The 21,818-nt window shown below is 39.6% G+C and overlaps 1 protein-coding gene across 1 annotated transcript; it reads left to right on the forward strand.

Moving 5' to 3' along the window:
• Positions 1 to 194: 194 nt before the first annotated feature.
• On the forward strand, positions 195 to 21,291 carry LOC106587477 (vesicular glutamate transporter 2.1). The gene is made up of 12 exons (XM_014175894.3): positions 195 to 772; positions 2,555 to 2,810; positions 3,358 to 3,476; positions 5,148 to 5,262; positions 9,257 to 9,344; positions 9,479 to 9,565; positions 10,178 to 10,320; positions 15,219 to 15,368; positions 15,547 to 15,679; positions 15,881 to 15,991; positions 17,554 to 17,681; positions 17,810 to 21,291. Exons 1-12 carry the CDS (start codon positions 699 to 701, stop codon positions 18,149 to 18,151), a joined length of 1,746 nt encoding a protein of 581 aa, XP_014031369.1. The 5' UTR covers positions 195 to 698; the 3' UTR covers positions 18,152 to 21,291.
• Positions 21,292 to 21,818: the final 527 nt, after the last annotated feature.

Below are 21,818 nucleotides of genomic sequence, written 5' to 3' on the forward strand. Positions count from 1 at the left end.
TATGTCACCATGCATAGCCCTCACACTTTATAAGGTTCTGATTTCCAAATGCAATCAAACCATCCTTTCTTATTTCAGGCTGAACCACTCCCTAAATCAGTCGATTACAGTGTAACAACAATAGCTTTCAGGACAGTAGGCTATATTGAGAATCGCTCTGGTGATCACTTATGGGGATGCGGCGTGCACCACGCGCAGATAGTGTGCACGAGGCTGTCGCTGACCTTGGTGCTGAACAGCCAGAGGTTCTCGCGACGTCAGAAAAACTGGCGGTCTCCACATGAGACGCGCAAGCCCAGCTCTGTGGTTTATAGAAGCAACTCCACACACCGCTAGTTCCCGCTTTTACTGATTGTTTTTTGTTTTAAATGATATGGTTATCACCGTAGACGCTTCTAACGTTTTTCTCTTTCGTTCGCTTTAGGAATTATCTGTACATTTTCATCACGATGGCATTGCATGCACTTGTACGTGAGGCGAACGATTAGTTTATATGGGGAATGGGGAATCAGAGCTCATCTGATTTCTCTCATATGTAGGCGTTTTACAGCGATCGACGCGTGATAGGCTACAGATCTTGTCTGCTTTTCTTATCAAATAATCATATACATCGCTTGCTCTGCCGGTGTTCGGTCACATTGTACCGTAACATGAAGCTTAAACAATAGACATTTTTGAGAAAAACATTAAATTTGGATATGGAGTCCGTCAAGATGAGAGCCAAAGAGGGAATAAAGGAATTTGGGGCGAAGACCCTGGGGCAGATGTACAAGTAGGTGTTGAAATTCAGTTTTATATGCAGGCTAGCCCATGTTTAAACATAGGGCTGGTTATGATTTCTGTATTTTCAAGTGATAGGCCTACAATATGGTGGTGTAATGGTGTGGTGTAATGGTAGTAGACTACTGTACGTTCCTATCCTATGCAGAGAAGTGTGTTACTTTTATCTCAAACAGCTTGCAGTCATGGTCACGCCTCTAATAGACGTAGTGGGGAAATTATGCAATTCTGTATAAGCTCGTGAAAACACAGGAAGGACCTTGATGCATGTGGAAAAAGTCACTAATACATTCACGCATTAAACAGATAGCTATGAAAAGCATTTGCCGTGAACTAGCCTAGTATGTATGCGATTAGATAAAACATCGACATAGTGTTATCTTCGTTTGCAACTGGCTTGTGACCGCGTCCCTGTAATATTTTAAATATTTTACTGAAAACCTCCTGTAGTTTTGGGAGGGTATCTATTTCATTATTTATGATAGGGGTATCGATTTATTACTAGTCTAAACGTCTAACTGATTTGTCTTGCTAAGTGGCAAGGGCTTCATTCAGACATATATTCTGATGCTTGTAGTTGCAGCATACTGTCAATAAATGTATTGTTGAAGCTCTAAATTAATATATTTCGTTTTGGTTAGAATTTTTTTTCGATTCATTGTTGCATCCTTCGATGGGCCTATTTGGATTCCAAATCCCACTTTAAACTTAGGCTGAATGAAATAACAGTTACATGTTATTGCGTTAAAAATATGTATTTTTCGTTGGGCATAACGAAATGATCACCTTAATGTAGTTAATGTAAATTACACATTATGTGCAGTAGTTTTGATATTCCAAATGTATAGTCTAAACAGGAGTGCTTAATTAGATATTATATTATATATTCATTGTTACAGTGCCGTTGTGAATAAGATAGAGTTCTTATCATTTTTTCCTTATGTCGATTTCACATATATTTTTTTAGGTATAGGCCTAATATTGTAACTGTAGGCTAAGCTTTATTTGGTCTTATTTTTGGCAAACGAATTAATTGTGCATATGGTCATAAATGCATTTGAAACCGCAGCGTGAATGTTTGCCTGGAGAGATGAGCAACTGCCCAATCCGTGAATGCAAATGAGGGTGAAAGTGAGCGGTTGCTGCAATGCGGTGGACGCATCTTCATTCGCTTCTTGCTCCAATGTACGATGCTTTTTTTGGCATTCGATTAAATTGAACCTGGTGCCGCTAACATACATCGCTATTTTCTATTAATAGTTGTTCAATTACCTTGCAAAGTAGACTTTTCGTTTAATGAAAAAAACAAAAACATTTTCTGGATCATGTTAGTTATCATGTTCTGAATCATGTTGGTTGTCATTCATCAAATAGCGCCCCCAGTCGTTGGGGCGAATACACTATCCTCATAAAACAACGGAATGAATAGGCATATTTCTGTAATGTAGACCTAGATAACCTAATAAAATGATGTTTCAGTACGCTATCCAAAGAAGATGGTTTTAAAATATAAATCCGTCTTCTTCGTATTTTCAAAAACTTCTACATTTTAAAGACTATTATTGGACATGACGCAGGCCATATTTTGAAGGCTGCAGGCTATAATATATAGGCATGTAGGTCTATCATTTAACTTAAATTACAGGCCTGGATTTCTCCTACACTAAAATGCCTTTATTTTTCATAACATTCAAATATCAAACGTAGGCTAATCTATTAATTTGAGGCTGATTAACCGAGGAAATTGGATGACTTTTTATCTGTCTGTTTGAAGGGTGATGGAGAAGCGACAGGGAACTGGTGAAGTTATCGAACTAACAGAGGATGGCAGGCCCTCTGAGGCCCAGGAGAAGAAAGCACCGCTGTGCGACTGCACGTGTTTTGGGCTGCCCCGCCGATACATCATCGCCATCATGAGCGGTCTAGGCTTCTGTATCTCCTTCGGCATCCGATGCAACCTGGGCGTGGCCATAGTGGGAATGGTGAACAACAGCACTATTCACAAAGATGGGAAGATCATCATCACAGAGGTGTGTGTGGTGCACACTTTACTGACGTCAACATCGTGTCACCGCCCTCCCTAATTTGTCGTCCCTATAAATAGTCCAGATGTTGGAGGTCTCCTAATCTTCTCACACTTGACCTGGCCTTCTATTGGAAATAAAAAATAAGCAAAGGCAGATACAGAACATTTCCCTTCATGTATTGGTTTTATAGCGAGATTCATTTTGCTCCATTCTTTTTCAGTGCAGCCATAATAGGTATGCCACAACCATAAACTATCGTATCCCATAATACCACAGCATTTAGCCTGTGTATCCTACACATCGGAATTGTGTACCGTATATGATAGTAATGATTATAGCTCACATTTCTGCTACTCACTATATCCTTATTTACTGTTATGATATGAGAGCCTTATGCTTTGGTTATTAAGGTTATTATACGGTATTATAGTTTTTGTGAATTATTGTACTGAATTATAATGAAATGATACATGTGAAGAGGATTTATTATGATGTTTCATCGATTTTTTATGGTTTGTTTTATTGTCTTTGTTTTTATTTCACTGGAAAGAAAGCAAAGTTCAACTGGGACCCAGAGACAGTCGGTATGATCCATGGTTCGTTTTTCTGGGGCTATATAGTGACGCAGATCCCGGGAGGGTACATATGCTCGAGACTGGCAGCTAACAGGTATGCCTACATTCATTACATTTTTTTAACTAAAATTCGCATTCCTTCTCACAGTCCCAAATGGGATTTATTCGTTATTATTCAATTGGTTACTAAAATGCATCACTATGAAATGAACGACCCTCAAGAAAAAAATGAAAATAGGTCTGATTTCTTTTAGTCATGAAGAGATGTACCCAATATGTTAGATCCGAGCAACTGTGTTGATGACGTGGATGTTGGCTACTGTGGCCTGGATATATTATCGGTTTTCAACGTGTTATTATCACACCTTTTCCCGTCAGAGTAAATTTGGTGATAACAATTTTCTAACAGAATCAACATTGTTATGGTCTGAAAATGTTGCAGACACAATGGCATCCCACAAGGGTTTACTTGGACGTTTCAAAACTTTACGACAATTCGGCCGTTATTGTAAATGAGAGGGAGGATTTGCAGGCCTGTATTGTGACCCAAGGTTTAGCAGACAGTATGCATAGTAACCAGTGTGACACTGACTGCAATGGAGAAGGCCATTAATGGGGAATTCATTTGGGAGGGAGCGACTCAGCCGCCGACGCTGGCAGTGCTATTGAGATTTGACGGTGTCGCTCCGGTCCACAGGGCTTTCTGCCACCTGTTAATGAGGTCCCCGGGGGGAGCCGTGTCTAATTTGCTGCATTCTGGGGGCATGGCGACCAGCCCGGTCCTCGTCGCCGAAGGCTTACTCACGCTTATATGCACTGTGCACACTAAACATGGCTTATAAATAAGGTTTAGGCCTAGCCTACATGAGGCCTGAGCAGCATTAAATATAGGATATTATAATAGGAAATCTAGGTTTAATTACTTTATATTTAGTGGGTCTTTGGACCACTGTTCATCATAGTAGTACCCATAATAATTTGGTGATCGCAATTTATACCCTGAATATACATGAAGAAAAACGATCAATTTGGTTGAGTATATACAATATTACTATTTGTTGAGCGGGCTATTTAAATATATACGATGTATTGCATTTGTATAATCTAGTTTAATGTATAACATGTTTATTGTCTATATGAATTCTTGATTGACATTGAGATGTAATCGAATCAACCTGTCTCGTGCCAGAGAGTTGCCTCAATCGGATTAGAGTTGCCCCCCGCGTGCGGGTGGGAGGGGCGGGGTCTCCGGGTGTGTACAAGACGTGACAAAAATGTTAAAAATACCATGTTTCGTGTTATTCATTAGCGATTGCCTCCACTGGCTCAGCTGCGCTCAAACCAATGTCGTCTGCTGTCGGCACTCCCTGTCATCACGCTTTAATTTCTTTCTCCAATTTAATTATTGCTATCAAACGTAAATTGAAAAGTTAACGGTGCACTAGCCAATGCTTGACATAAAAAAAATCCAAGTCTTAAATATTTGAATTATGCAAGAAAATTATATATATAGTAAATGAGTGTGGAATGTGATATGTTCGATGGGTCCCTGCTGAATTTAGCCGGGATGGCCATAAAAAAATCAGAGATTAATAAATTAAACATCAAGTCAATGAGAGGCCTAGGCCTTTGAAGAATACATTGGCCAATACATAAATACAGCTTAAATAAATCACTAGGCCTACTGGATACATTGTTTATCAAAATGATTTATAGGCCTACGACATACGATATGTGTAAATGTATATATTTCTGTTTCATTTAGGGTTTTCGGTCTAGCCATTTTCCTTACCTCGACGCTCAATATGTTAATCCCCTCCGCGGCACGGACGCATTATGGACTGGTCATCTTTGTGAGGATATTGCAAGGGCTGGTGGAGGTAAGGACCTTTTAATTAAAAAGTCAAATTTCTGAAGAGCTATTTTTTTATATGCACATTTTAATTGAGATTGCATAGGCCTATCCTGTCAATAGCGGAGTTTTTGAAAATAGCCAGTTTTCCTTTGTGGCATTTCAATTATGATTAGGCTACAGTATGTCAGAGGCAATGGAATAGAGGCAGTACAACAGCCAGAATGCACCCTGGGAAATGTGAGACTGTTGTATTGATCTGCAGCTGGGTATTTGTTGTGGGAGAGTCCTCTTCCCTGTCTGTTCTAAAAATATGTTCTGCGTTTTTCACACAAAAATGAACTGTAGTTGTTCTGGTCTTGTCCCATCTTGATTACTGTCCGGTAATATGGTCAGGTGCAGCAAAGAAAGACCTAGAAAAGCTGCAGCTTGCTCAAAACAGAGCAGCACGCGTTGCCCTTAACTGCACATGTCAGTCTTTCCTGGTTGATGGTTGATGAAAGATTAACTGCTTGTCTTCTAGTTTTTATGAAAAATATTACCGTGATGAATATTCCAGATTGTCTGCATAATCAAATAACATTCAGCTCAGACACCCATGCATACCCCACAAGACATGCCACCAGGGGTCTCTTCACAGTCCCCAAGTCCAAACGAAATGACAACAAAGCACAGTATTATACAGAGCCATGATCGCTTGGAACTCCCTTCCATCTCCAATTACTCAATCAAACAGCAAAATGACCTTAAACACACACACACACACACACACACACACACACACACACACACACACACACACACACACACACACACACACACACACACACACACACACACACACACACACACACACACACACACACACACACACACACACACACACACACACAATCACACTCTAACACATACAATCATCACACACATTATTCTGTAGTTGTATTGTTTGTATATCTTTGTATTTTACATTTGTGTAACTGTTCTTGTCTATCAGTGTATCACTGTTTTCCCACTGGGCACAGATGGCAAATTAACATCGATTCCACGTTGGTTCAGCGTAATTTCATTGAAATAATGATGTGGAAACAACGTTGATTCAACCAGTGTGTGCCCAGTGGGTTGTTATTTGACATGTTTTATGTTTTTGTATGGGCCCCAGGAAGAATAGCTGCTGCTTCGGCAAAAGCTAATAGGGAGCCAAATAAACCAATAAACCTGATGAAACATATCTGCTCTGCTCTCTGGTAGTAACACCACAGTTAGGAAAATGCTTGTCTAGCCAGAATCATATTCCCAAAGACAATGTGCTGATATATCAGCAGCTCATGAATCCACTGTCCAGTAGACATAGTGAAACAGAGATGTTGGCAGCGGCTGCCTTGTACAGTAAAACATGATGCCATGTTGATACTGAAGGGCAGGCTACATTCACAGTCTCATAATAAAACACATCCAGCTAAACCGATCAGATGTGGAAAAAGTACTCAAATGTCATACTTGAGTAAAACTAAAGATACCTTAATTTAAAACGACTCAAGTAAAACTGAAAGTAGATAAGTAAAAGTAAAAGTTGTCAAAAATATAAATAGTAAAGTAAAGCACAGATACCCCAAAAAAGGACTTAAGTAGTACTTTAAAGTATTTTTACTTATGTTCTTTACACCACTGAAACAGATACACCATCCTGGCAGCAGAGACAACCATTGAGAATCATTTTGAACACCATTGATGGAATTTTAGAATAATACTTTATTGTCCATTATCTTGCAGAGAATGGAAATGTATATTTATTCTCACAGGCCTGACTCATCACTAACTACTTTCAGTGCAATAATTCTCTTAAAATAATTGTCTATAGGCTGTGTTGGCTGTGAGTGATAGAAATAGGGTTCAAATGAATGTCTTGTGATAATGAATGGTGTAATTCAATAACAACAGCACATTTATGTGTTTGGCATTGATGGCTGAGGTGAGACTGGGCCAGTAGCTCCCATCTGGGCACACACTGGTTGAATCAACGTTGTTTCAACGTCATTTCAATGAAATGACATTGAACCAACGTATAATAGACATTGAATTGACGTCTGTGCCCAATGGGTCCTTGATTTGAATGAGCCATCATGTGACAAAGGCTAATCTGGTTATGTCTTGTTTTTGTCTCTGTAAGGAAAGGCTTCAGTGTTTTGAGTATATTCAGTAAATAGCGCGACATGAATTAAGTTGGGCGTGGTATACATTCCATGAGCTTACAGGAGGACCTAAAAGTGATTCATATATAGTGATCTCAGATCAGTCCAGTGGATAGCTAGGATAAATCTCCTCCTAGCATGTCCATGCAGATTGCATTTTCAAATAGCACACTCTGTTCCAATTAGCAGCTAATGAACATTTAATGGCAGCAGCATTGTCAGTGTTATGAGAGGCTCATCAGTTAGCTCAGAGCACTGCGTCTCTTATTAATGTTAATCAACAAGGCAATGAAGAGAGTATGTTGGTTTTTGTTTGTGATCATATTTGATCTACAACCATGGCAGCTCATAACTAGTAGTATCATCTCTTGTGATTGTCAGCTCAGTGCAGGCAAATCTATTATCAGTGTGTCTTATGTTTACAATTTCTCCCATTATTCTGTGACAATCTGTTTGAAACCATCTATTTGAATAACACAGTTTCCTACATTTAGTCTTTAAAATGGTTGTGTGCATTTCATGTTTTTTTATTTTTATTTTTTATATATATTAATCAGTTGGGCCAAAATGGGTGAAGTATTTGAAGGACATGTGAAGAAAGATTAGAAGACAACGTTAAGATGACAAATGAATGTTGCATTTTACCAAATGAATCCAATAGCGGGTGGTACTGTAACACGTTACACTATATCTCAGCGAACCCGTTAAGGGCGATAGACTGTAACAAGGCTCAAGATTCAAGGCCTGCCCACTGGGCACACACTGGTTGAATCAACGTTGAATTGACGTCTGTGCCCAGTGGGTGGTTATTTCATGTTCATAAATGTTTCATTTAACTAATGAAACCCATAGGGGTGGTGATTGTAACAAAATGCCTAGAAGTTTAAGAGATTACATGTTACCCCAGGAAAGGTAGCCTATCGGTTAGAGTTTTGGGCCAGTTACTGATTGGTCGCTGGTTCAAATACCCGAGCTGACAAGGTGTCAATGTGCCCTTGAGTCAGGCACTTAACCCTAATTTGCTCCAGGGACGCCGTACTACTGGATGACCCTGTAAAACTGCACCTATCAGGTATATGTGACAAATGAAACATACAGTACCAGTCAAAAGTTGGGACACACCTACTCATTCATGGCTATTTCTTTATTTGTACTATTTTCTACATTGCAAAATAATAGTGAAGACATCAAAATTATGAAATAACACATATGGAATAATGTAGTAACATCAAAAGTGTTGAACAAATCAACATTTATTTTAGATTTTAGATTCTTCAAAGTAGCCACCCTTTGCCTTGATGAAAGCTTTGCACACTCGGATATCAATTATTAAGGGCGGTAACTATAGAAACAAGCTAGCTTTATTCACGTCAGGGGAATTTAGTGAAAAGTGTCAGCCTATTTGCCACACACCTCCTTGTTATTGTATTTCCATTGTCGTGTGTTTCACCTGCATTCAGTAGTCTATGAATCACATGATTATGAAGGCATAAATGTATGAAAGCATGTAGACTTATTTACAATGTATGTAGGTCTGTCTTGTGATGTACTTGTGTACATGTATTATGTCATGTTTTATGTTTTGTGTGGACTCCAGGAAGAGTAGCTGCTGCTTTAGCAGTAGCTAATGGGGATCCTAATAAAATGTTAAATACTAAATGTTAACCAGTGTTGCTAGAATCCATTGCTATTGCCATAAGGAGCAGGATGATCTTAATTTTCTGGCCATCTTATTCATTAGAATTGAATAATAATAGCAGCAGTATGATTTACTTTAAACCAGTTACCTACTCTTAGTTGCTCATGGTTCTGTGGTGTGTGTGACCTACCCAGGGAGTGACCTACCCAGCCTGCCATGGGATCTGGAGTAAGTGGGCTCCACCTCTGGAGAGGAGTCGCCTGGCCACCACCTCCTTCTGTGGTAAATATTATTTTCAATAGTGTCTTATCTGTCACACTGTGGTAGTGAAGCAAGAGGTACAGTAGTTGTACTTCCTTTGTCTATTTAGATTTCCTTTTTCTTCTCTTCCCCCTCTCTACCATTTCCTCTTACAGGTTCCTATGCTGGTGCTGTCATAGCCATGCCTCTAGCAGGGATCCTGGTGCAGTACTCAGGCTGGTCCTCTGTGTTCTATCTCTATGGTAAGATAGAGTTCCATGGCGATGTTATAGCTTCCAAATGTAAAAAGCATGAGCTGATGCACACCCATTCTGAAGAAGACCAAAACGTTGGTTAAGTTCACCCACTCAATTGTTGGGAGCATATATAGAGTTTTCAACTTCTATTCTTTTTGTATAGCTATCAAATTAGTTTTTAAAATAATTTATTGACATTCTAACCAACAACCTGTTTGAAAATATGTTGCGCATAGTACATAATCTTCAGGACATTTTAAAGCTGGTTGCTGATGTTTTCAGACCTCCAGACCATTGATTTCTTCCAATTGTTTCTGTGGGACTGTTCTCCAATAATTTTCCATCTCTCCCTGGACTAGATGAATTTGGCCTTTCTGTCTGGGGTTTAGTCTATGGGGGATTTCTGAAAGATCAGACTGCCTTTTATGAATTTGATGTTATCGTATAGGCCAATCTAAGCTTTTCACGTGTTCACATACAACAATGACACAATTAAAACACATTTACAATAGGGTTTCTGTAGCTTTGCTGCTTGGCTCCCTAATGACTAAAATAGATACACAATCCACCACCCATATTTTATTTATCCTGTGTAACAATCCCAATATCATTGTGCAGGGTGCTTTGGGATCTTCTGGTATATGTTCTGGATCCTTGTGTCGTATGAAAGTCCTGCTGTGCACCCTACCATCACCCAGGAGGAACGAGTCTACATAGAGGAGAGCATCGGGGAGAGTGCCAAGCTCATGGGCCCTGCTGAGGTGAGGGACAGGGCTTGAGGTTGGTTGAATAAAAGTTGTTTGAAGGGTTTCAAACAACTTTCACTCAACTAACCTCATGCCCTGCTTCTCTGTTTCAGTGAAATAATCCAAATCTGTGTGAAAGTTTGACAAAGTTTTTTAGTAGGCCATTACATTTTCTGAGTGATATTAGGCCAGAGTTCTCAAAGTCTTCAAAGTCCACTTCTCCTCAAATCGATTCCTATGATATTAAATTGGGAGATGATGCTATGCCCCACTTTCTATTCAGGCTTGTTTTGATCTCTGCTCCTCTGAGGCCTCATGCATAAACTGCGAGTACGTCCAAAATATACCACAAAATGTGCATGTGCCAAAAAAAGTTGACATTTATAAAAATATAACTTGTGACAATGTGCTAACCTATCCGTAAACTTTAGACAATGTGCTAACCTATCCGTAAACTTTAGACAATGTGCTAACCTATCCGTAAACTTTAGACAATATGCTAACCTATCCGTAAACTTTAGACAATGTGCTAACCTATCCGTAAACTTTAGACAATGTGCTAAAATATCCGTAAACTTTAGACCATGTGCTAACCTATCCGTAAACTTTAGACCATGTGCTAACCTATCCGTAAACTTTAGACAATGTGCTAACCTATCCGTAAACTTTAGACCATGAGGATGCACATCTCTGCTAGTGGATGGAAAATCTATGTGTTTAATTGTTTTTATCTAACATATAGACATATGACTCTTTTCCTGTTTTTTTTATTTTCATAACCGTAGCAGAATAAATTCCTCACCATTTCTAGCCGTGACGGCTTCATATTCTTACAATGCGTATCTCTCATTTAAGTGGACCTTGTAGCCTAGTAAATAGATAGGCTATATATATTTCATGTTTTGCAATCCCATAAGCAGCACGGTCTATAATATATAGTCGAATTTAACAGGTAAACAGTCAATCTTTTACATTGAAGTAGGCTTATGTTGGCTACTGTAAGTACACAACGTAGTCTCAGGGCAATCTCTGACACTCTGACACTCTATTTAGTATGGTATGTTATGTTAGCCTCCTGTGACCCGGAAAAAAAAAATTTGGAGTCAAAAAATATGGTTATTTATATTTTATTGTATGTGCAAAATTGTCCTCTGTATCGGTCATTAGGATGTAAATATTACAAAATTGACATTACAGTCAATGGGTACAATAGATGAAAAACATAGATGCGGCATGTGGGTGTCCACTACAGAGCACATTTTTTATAAACTCTTATTTAGCTCTTATTTAATGTGAAAAAAATATTACAAGTCCTGACAACTCACTTAACTATTCCTGCGAAATCCACATACTAGAAACAATTTGAATATCAAACTCACAAAAATGATCATTAATAATTACACACACTTCTTTTATAATTACCATAAAATGTCCATATTTTGAATGGCAGCCATTTTTTTTAAGAACCAGGAATATAAAGTTGTCAAGATCACACCCCCACATGTGATATCATTGAAAAGCCCATAATGTCCTCTCAAAGCGACAACAAGACTTAATACAGTGGCTTGTATGGCCTTAGAGATACGGACCAAGAACTGATGTCCACTAAAAAGGACAAAAATGAATTGCTGGGTCTCAGGAGTTTAGGCTACAATATGAATGGAATAGCGGTCATGCAATATTCTATGAATTATAGGATGTATAGTATCATACATTTTACCCAGTTGTAAAATAGCATACAAATTGGATGACGTAACTTATTATATATCTTGGATGAAGCATAGTATTGTACGTCTTGATCTGAGACAAGGTTGTTTGTTGCACAATAACAACAAAGGAGAATTATAGAGAGAAAATATGTTGGCGGTTAGGGGAACTAACGTCAAAAAGTTAGGAGAACTAAAATGACAAAGTTTATGTGAATTTATGTAGCAGGTTAGGTGGATTGGGTTAAGTTTAGAATAAGGGTTAGGAGAAGGGTTAGCTAAAATACAAGAGTTGTACTTGACGCGACATGAACATGCAACTTTTGGGTTGCTAGTCTGTCGCGGATTAAGGCATCAGCATGCTTCCAAGCTCGGCTAGGCTAACCGAACGAGTTTGCTCACATACTACTTTAAAAGTCCTTCAATTGAAAAATGAGAAAAGGCATCAATAGTAATATTTGTCCATTTGGAGATGCCATAGCCAGTATACGCGTCCTCAAAATAATCAGAATTAATCTAAAATAACTCAAGAAATCTGTCATTTATTTTCATAGCTGTGCAATTTTGCATCTGACTAGGATGTTTAGTGTTGACATTTTTTGCATGAGGACGAGTCGTCTCTCGTTGAATGACAACAGGCACTTCGGCTTCCAACTTTGGCTTGCCTGGAGAAAATGTTTTGTGTGCCTGAATAGCCGAAAAAAACCTTGCCAGTCCACAACGAAGAAAGAAGTCACAAAATGTCATCATAATATACAGTTGAAGTTGGAAGTTTACATACACCTTAGCCAAATACATTTAAACTCAGTTTTTCACAATTCCTGACATTTAATCCTAGTAAAAAATTCCCTGTTTTAGGTCAGTTAGGATCACCACTTTATTTAAAAAATGTGAAATGTCAGAATAATAGTAGAGAGAATGATTTATTTCAGCATTTATTTCTTTCATCACATTCCCAGTGGGTCAGAAGTTTACATACACTCAATTAGTATTTGGTAGCATTGCTTTTAAATTGTGGAACATGGGTCAAATGTTTCGGGTAGCCTTCCACAAGCTTCCCACAATAAGTTGGGTGAATTTTGGCCCATTCCTCCTGACAGAGCTGTTGTAACTGAGTCAGGTTTGTAGACCTCCTTGCTCGCACATGCTTTTTCAGTTCTGCCCACAAATGTTCTATTGGATTGAGGTCAGGGCTTTGTGATGGCCACTCCAATACCTTGACTTTGTTGTCCTTCAGCCATTTTGCCACAACTTTGTAAGTATGCTTGGGGTCATTGTCCATTTGGAAGACCCATTTGCGACCAAGCTTTAACTTCCTGACCGATGTCATGAGATGTTGCTTCAATATATCCACATAATTGTGTTCCTCATGATGCCATCTATTTTGTGAAGTGCACCAGTCCCTACTGCAACAAAGCACACCCGTGCTTTGATGCTGCCACCCCCGTGCTGCCACCCCCGTGCCACCCCCGATGCTGCCACCCCCGTGCTTCACGGTTGGGATGGTGTTCTTCGGCTTGCAAGCGTTCCCATTTTTCCTCCAAACACAATGATGGTCATTATGGCCAAACAGTTCAATTTTTGTTTCATCAGACCAGAGGACATTTCTCTAAAAAGTATGATCTTTGTCCCCATGTGCAGTTGCAAACTGTAGTCTGGCTTTTTTTATGTCGGTTTTGGAGCAGTGGCTTCTTCCTTGCTGAGCGGCCTTTCAGGTTATGTCAATTTAAGACTTGTTTTACTGTGGATAGAGATACTTTTGTACCTGTTTCCTCCAGCATCTTCACAAGGTCCTTTGCTGTTGTTTTGGGATTGATTTGCACTTTTCGCACCAAAATATGTTCATCTCTAGGAGACAGAACGCGTCTCCTTCCTGAGTGGTATGACGGCTGTGTGTTCCCATGGTGTTTATACTTGCATACTATTGTTTGTACAGATGAACGTGGTACCTTCAGGCGTTTGGAAATTGCGTCCAAGGATGAACCATTTTGGAATAGCAGTCGTACAATATTCTGATGAACCATTTTTTTCTGAGGTCTTGGCTGATTTCTTTTGATTTTCCCATGATGTCAAGCAAAGAGGCACTGAGTTTGAAGGTAGGCCTTGAAATACATCCACAGGTACACCTCCAATTGCCTCAAATGATGTCAATTACCCTATCAGAAGCTTCTAAAGCCATGACATCATTTTCTGGATTTTTCCAAGCTGTTTAAAGGCACAGTCAACTTAGTGTATGTAAACTTCTGATCCACTGGAATTGTGATACAGTGAATTATAAGTGAAATAATCTGTCTGTAAACAATTGTTGTGAAAATTACTTGTGTTATGCACAAAGTAGATGTCCTAACCGACTTGCCAAAACTATAGTTTGTTAACAAGAAATTTGTGGAGTGGTTGAAAAACGAGTTTTAATGACTCCAACCTAAGTGGATGTAAACTTCTGACTTCAACTGTATGCACAAACTGTTCTGAACTCTTTTGGCCCACCATTCCTCCCCGACCAACCTCCCTACTTTCGCTTATGTCCAAAGTAACTAGACCATTAGTAGGTATGATGATTAGTAGGTCTTGGAGGTGCTCAGAAATACGTAAAGTATATTCCGTATGGCTCTGAGGCCAGGCTGATGTACTGTAATAGATGTTTTTATTTTTAGGGTAGACAATGTTTCAGAATTCACGGGTAGACCATCATAAATAGGTTTGGGGAAAATTCGATGCAAAACATTGTTGAATTCAAACTTTCTGCTGACAGGTCAACAACAATTTGCCATTGTTTTCTCTTTCAGAAACTGACTGTTCTTTTGCCAGCTACAGCATAATTTACTTCAAAAGATTAAAAGATTCTGCCAACACAGTAAATAGACTGGTAGCTTATGTCAAATATTTGAGAGTATGGGTAGCTACAGTATTACTATGTGATAGGAGTGTAACATCATAGCCTATTTAATCTCAGAGCCTATAGGAAGGCAGGACATAGAAACCCAATAATCTAACAATAAACTAAATATTGAACAATTCATCTTTTACATAGAAGTGTGGGCTGTAGCATTTAACCTACTTTTAAATTGTTTCAAATATACAATAAATCTTGCAGAATGTGCGGACAGGCACTCTCTATAGGCTGCATGTATGTGTTTCTCTCTTTCTCACCGCTGCTACCCTTTCACCGGTAACTCATGTATTTTCCTCCCTTTTGCTCCATTGTAGAAATTTAAGACCCCTTGGAAAAAGTTCTTCACCTCCATGCCTGTCTATGCAATCATCGTGGCCAACTTCTGCAGAAGCTGGACCTTCTACCTACTGCTTATCAGTCAGCCGGCCTACTTTGAGGAGGTGTTTGGGTTTGAGATAAGCAAGGTGAGACCAGTGGAGCGTTCCCAGGATAGGGCACCAGCCTAGCCAAACAGTGTTGCTGGGGTATGGTACTCAAGGCCTAGGTGAGGGATGTGTGAAAATGTTGTGCTAGGCTCTAACTGACTTTAATACCTTTTAATACCTCTATGTTGATGTTGATTGCAACTGTTCCTGTCCTCAGGTTGGCATGGTGTCTGCCCTGCCCCACTTGGTGATGACAATCATTGTGCCCATCGGAGGGCAGTTGGCTGACTACCTACGCAGCAGGAACATCCTGTCTACCACTACAGTCAGGAAGATCATGAACTGTGGAGGTGAGAGAGCCCCTTCGGCACACCATGCACAATTATATCAAATGTGTTTGATAGAATCGTACTGCTTTTACACTATCTGTATGATAGTGATACAATGACTGTAGCAAAGCAATTCTGTTTGGGACTGTAATTAAATTGCAAATGTGATGGCCCATAGCCCCTGGGTTACTATAGCATGTGTGTGACTGTCTGTCTCTGCAGGGTTTGGCATGGAGGCTACGCTGCTGCTAGTAGTGGGATTTTCCCACACCAAAGGGGTGGCTATTTCCTTCCTGGTCCTTGCTGTGGGCTTCAGTGGATTTGCCATATCAGGTCAGTGTCTGTTAAACACCTGGTATCAGAGAGTCTGCCAGTATAGATCACAGCTGTCTGTAGGAGACTCCTCCTTTACTATTTGTAGACAGAGAACAAATCTACCAACTACACCATAGATTCTGTCTAGAATGGCCACTATTTATTGCAGGTTGATGTTTATTGTCATGAATCTTGCCATGGAAGCAGAACTGAGTGATTTCCTATAGATGGGCCAGCTGAAAAATTTTAATTGGCTATATTGTCCAAATTCAAGAAAACAAAGCGTAGCATTTCTGGTCTTAATTTAAGGTTAGGCATTAGGGTTAGCAGTGTGGCTAGGGTTAGGTTTAAAATCAGATTTTATGACTTTGTGGCCTTGCCAGATAGTGATCACTCTGCAGAGCTGCCTCCAGAACAAGATTAATGATGAAAAGCTAACTTCCCTATTTATCGTTCCACAGCCACCGATGTGGTCTAAAAGGGACTTGCAATTAGCAATATTCAGCTACAAAGGGAACAGGGTTGATTTCTCACATTTCTCAAACATCTATTCCAGCTGGTGCTTGTGGCTGCAAGGCAGACCTTGGTTTTACTACTACTCATTTTTCTTGGGCTTTCTCCTGGAGTATTTAATAATTCAGCACAAGTCCCAGAGGAGCTGCCATACAGGCTGGCTGTGTGCAGCTACAGAGGACACTCAGTGTGGGGGAGGAGATTCACTGGCTAGCTACTCCCTTTGCAACAAGATGGCTGCGTGGTGCTTTGTTTTCATCGCAATTTAATTTCCATTACATTTATATTATGTTTGGGATATTTCAGTAGTTTTGATACATTCACATACTAGTACTCCATTAAGGGAGATGTGTTCTTGATTAAAGAAAAAAGGTCATTACTAATGGTGGTTTGTATTACCTACTAAGAATGAGCGAAAGCTCTAGAGACCGTAAGGGCTAGAGCCTATCAGATCCGCGCTAGCCGACACCCACATAGCGGTTGTTTTGACGGTGTCTGAGGTGGAACTGCGTTAGAGCTGTCAAATCAACAAGCGGCTCCTTGCGTCAGCTTATCGCGGACACTGCCATTGGATGCAAGTACAAAACCAACAAACTTCATAATCCGACTTTATAATTAGAAGTTCATGCAGCCGCTTTACAAGTTCAAACACTCGAATGTGTGATGTTTTATTGTCTGATAGGCTATGAATCCCCCCCATCCAAATGAACATTAAATAATGCATTAGCCTACAAGTTCTATCAGCGTTTTGAACTTGTACCGCAGTGGGGATACTAAGGAAGGGAGTGGTTTGTGACACAACAGCAGCCACTCACTTATTTGTCAGTTCATAACGCAGTTACACCTCCAACAACAGTTGTTATGCAGATGTCGGCCATCCCGGGTTTACACTCGATCTGATTGAAACGAGGTCTAAGTTATAGTGAAATCAGTTAAACCACAAGAACTATATCCACTTGATTTTATTTAATCAAATTCTAATCAATTGTTGTCTTAGAGATCTGTCTTATAGAGAGTAGCTTCACACTGAAAACCTTGTATTTCATTCTGAACGTTCTTTCCATCAGGATTCAACGTCAATCACTTAGACATTGCTCCACGCTATGCCAGTATCCTTATGGGCATATCCAACGGTGTGGGCACCCTGTCTGGCATGGTATGCCCATTGATCGTAGGTGCCATGACAAAAAACAAGGTAAGACATTCTGTTACCTTGGAACGTCCATAAAACATTATGGTTAAACGTAGATTCATTATCGGATAGAACTACAATTCTCTGTGACTTTGTATAAAGCACTTTATTTTCCATCTGTCCACATGAAGACTCGAGAAGAGTGGCAGTGGGTGTTCCTCATCGCTGCTCTGGTTCACTACGGGGGAGTCATCTTCTATGGCATCTTTGCCTCTGGAGAGAAGCAGCCGTGGGCCGACCCAGAGCTGACCAGCGATGAGAAGTGTGGCTTCATCGATGAGGATGAGCTGGCAGAGGAGACGGGCGACATCACCCAGAGTTATGGTGCCCTGGGCGGCGGTCCGGCCAAAACGTATGGTGCCACTACGCAGAACGGGGGCTGGGCTGATAGCTGGGATAAGAAAGAGGAGTTTGTCCAGGAAGAGGCAGAGGGAGGGCCGTATGGCTACAGGCAGGACCAGGACTACTCCTAGAGACAGCAGACACAATGACCATCAAACGGTAGACTTATTTTGTAGTGTTTACCAGTTTAGACGAAACAAGTCAAAAACCAAACAAAAAAGATAACAATCCATTGTTGTATGTTTGCACAAATTCAAATAATTATTTCAAAATATAAAATTAGTTCAGAAGATGATTTTATTGTGCAAATAAAAAAATTACTATAGAGATGTAACACATATCAAATTGGCAGATCTATTTGTAAACGTAATATGCATATAAATTATAGATATATTTATTTGGAGTGCAATTGTGTGTAAGTGTGAACCATTTCCACCTCATCAATCTGAGCTTCTTCATTCTGGAGAAGCCTGTTATGTACGATCAGACAAGATTTAATTGGCTTCCTGGATCATCATGCCTAACTGGTTCTTATTACAACTCCTCATGAGCCAGCCATTGCAGTGTAAAAGAAACATGTCACTGTAAAAAGGGGACTTAACCAGGAATGAGACTGTATGTCTTAGGTTGTACAGTATCTCTTCTGAATGCACTGAAAGTAGTGTGTCCGTTTAATGCACAATATCATTTTCTTTTGTTATTATTATTGGTTTGTAAAACTGTGTCTTTAACACAAAAAGGCATAAAAATACAATAATGTTTTGAAGAACGACATAACACTTTTGCCAGCTGATGTAAAAGTGATGCATGAAAGAAAAGAATGACGAAGCGTTGCTCACGTGTTTACTGTGCCATTTTGAGAGCTTGGGTCTATAAGGTTCTATCTGCATTTTTTTCCCAAAATGGAGTTAGTGACATAGCCTTGTTCTGTTCAATGTTCTCTACCAATATACCCCAATTCAAGTTGTTAAGTTCAAAAGAATACTAGATAAAAATAGCTGACACCATTCAAACCAATGAGGGTTCTGAACTTTGAAGCCAATTATCTCAGAATCATCTTCTTGCAGATAGAACCTTATAGTCCCAGGCTCTCGATTTCATGCCTATAACAATGTTACATCTGTTGTTAAAAGTGTACGTTTGGAACGAACATTCACATTTACGAACATTCATAACTCAGTTATGTAATTATTATGATCATTATGTCAGTTTTATTGTCTGGTCAATTCAAGTCATTTCAAGGCATTTCAATGAGATTTGTTGTTGTTTAAAGGTAATGTTTGTCTGAGGTGACTAAAGAAATATAACTATGATGTATAAGAGCACATGGACAATATAAAGAAATGCTGCCCGGGCACTATGAAGGGCCTGTGCAATGCAGAGAAAGACCAGCCAGCCGATCCAGAAGTAGCCAATCAGTATATCTACTGTACAGACTGTACAGTCAGCAGGAGATATGTTTTGCTAATGAAAAGGAAACATTTTTAGACTGGGATAGTGACCCAGATAGACAATGTTGTTAAAGAAAACTATACCTTACCAGTCCAGGAGGACAATTAGCCAAGTTGGTGAGTGAGATTCATATTACATCTACTTGTAAAAACATTAGAGCATTACTGAATAAAAAAACATGACAGTATAGCTGTTACTGCCTATGTAATGTATGTCACATTGAACGTTTACCATTCCTAAAAGAGTAGGTAGACAATCAAAAGAGCAGCAAGACATGATTTAGCCAGTGTGTATAGAGTGGGAATGACCAGTGTAGAGATACTGGGTTCCAGTCAATGATTTATATATACACTAGATGACTGACAGGGGCGTTGTTTAGAAGCCTCCGCTCCTCGATCTTGGCACTCCCCCACATTGTAAATAAATATTTTGGAAGCTATAAAAATGCATTTATTAATGCCTACATTTGTTTTTGCCGCGTTTATTCTATTACAGAAACTTTAATGCATACTTTTAAATTATATTATGTGAGCTAAACATTCCAAAAAATACATGTAAAATGTTTTCCTTAAAAGTATAAGTTACTGTCCCCATTACAAAAAAAAACTTAAATACATGTAATTTTGGCCTATAAACATTTAATTGGAATACTATAGAATTCCATTCATTCCAATGGAGGACTGCTCCTACTGGGAAGTGCCAATATGGCTGACCGGTGGCTTCAAAGCCACTCTTTGGCCAGTAGATAGCATCAGCAATCCAGGGTTTATATACATCATTGGTTTCAGTAGTGTGTCAGGGACCTAAACCTGCTTTTCACTGTCTGTCTGTGGAGACCTAAAGTCAACACTTCACAATGTATTTATGGAAATGTATTTATGCATGGAACAAAGCCGTAGTCTGAATGTTCTTACATTTTATTTCTTTCACAAAATGTATTTTGTCTCTCAAACTGTTACTAATGTGTCCATTTCTTTGCACAATTAACCAAAGGTAACGTGTCAAGCTGGGTTTGAACAGGAGGGCTATATACTAAGGGAATTGCTGGACATTGTAGTGAAGGCCTCTCGAGGTGGCGCTAACCATACTCAGTGTACAAAGCAATAAATCCATGGTAACAGTTGTTGTCAACCATTGAAAAATGTAAAACACTAGCATATGTAACTAGAGCGTTACTTTTACGTTTCAAGTCGTGTTTTTTGTGATATCAAATATAGAAAAAAACAAACACAAGTACTTGTAAAAATATAAAACCTATGTAGTTAGAGTCCTCCACACAGCTCTTTGACATGCTGATAATGCAAGGAGTTTGAGAGGGGACTGCTCACCAGAAGAGAATGATACCCTGGGCCATTCCTGTGACATGGATGATGTCCTTCTCCATATCTCTATGGTTCCACTCCTGTTGGTGTCTGCGCATCCGTTGTTGTTCTGTACAGTTTCCAGTGGTCGTTTTGGAGGGTGTGCTATTGTTCTGTTTTCTCTCTCTCTCTAAACCCTGTTGGTTTGATTGATGTGTGTTCTGTCAGTGGCTGGACCCCTATTGCCCCCTCAACCATCTGTCTCTAACTACCTGTACCCCTTCCATTGTTGCAATATTCAATGACGTGAAGATTGTCTGTAAAGGTGATCTAACATTTACAGAAATGGTAGATGTATAACATGAAGTAACGGTACCTTCTTCCTGTTTTGTGCCTCTGAGTGAAGTTACAGTGTGATTCTATGGCTTATTTTGCTGTGTCAATGGAGAGATTTGTTGATGTCAAAATAAAATGCTCTATATATCCATTTTTATAAAAAACGAATGAACAAAACATAACTTTTGTCTGTATTTGTATGAACACATCCATAATCGTACAACTCAATCAGTGAAGTCTGTATAGGCAGATGAAGAAGCCTGGCTTTAAGTCCAATTGCTGTATTTAGGATTCCAAGGGAAAAGTGCCTAATGTGTCTGACTACTAACATTGGTACAATGGTCCTTCAGAGTTACAAGCTTGCTCCAGAGCACCCTCTCTCCCAGAGAATTTGCTTTATGGTATACCTTGCATGATGTCTGAGCACGACCAGAGTCCATCTTGCACTAAGCTTACAGGACATGGTGACCCCTCTCCACCAAAGGACCCTTCCTCCCTCTCTATTCTCCTTCTTTGACTTGTAGTGAAATCAATGGACCAGCCCCTCGTGCTCAGCCGAACCTATTGACTGTTCTAACCTCTTAATGGAGATGGGAGGGAGGAGCAGCACTTATAGGGCTATTTGGAAGAATTGCTCGATTCAGAGAGACCCTTGGGACTGAAGTCCCCCTCATGGTGGGAGACCCACAACACTCTTTATGAAACAGGC

This window comes from Salmo salar, chromosome 26 (assembly GCF_965601325.2).
Source record: "Salmo salar chromosome 26, fSalSal1, whole genome shotgun sequence".
NCBI lineage: Eukaryota > Metazoa > Chordata > Actinopteri > Salmoniformes > Salmonidae > Salmo > Salmo salar.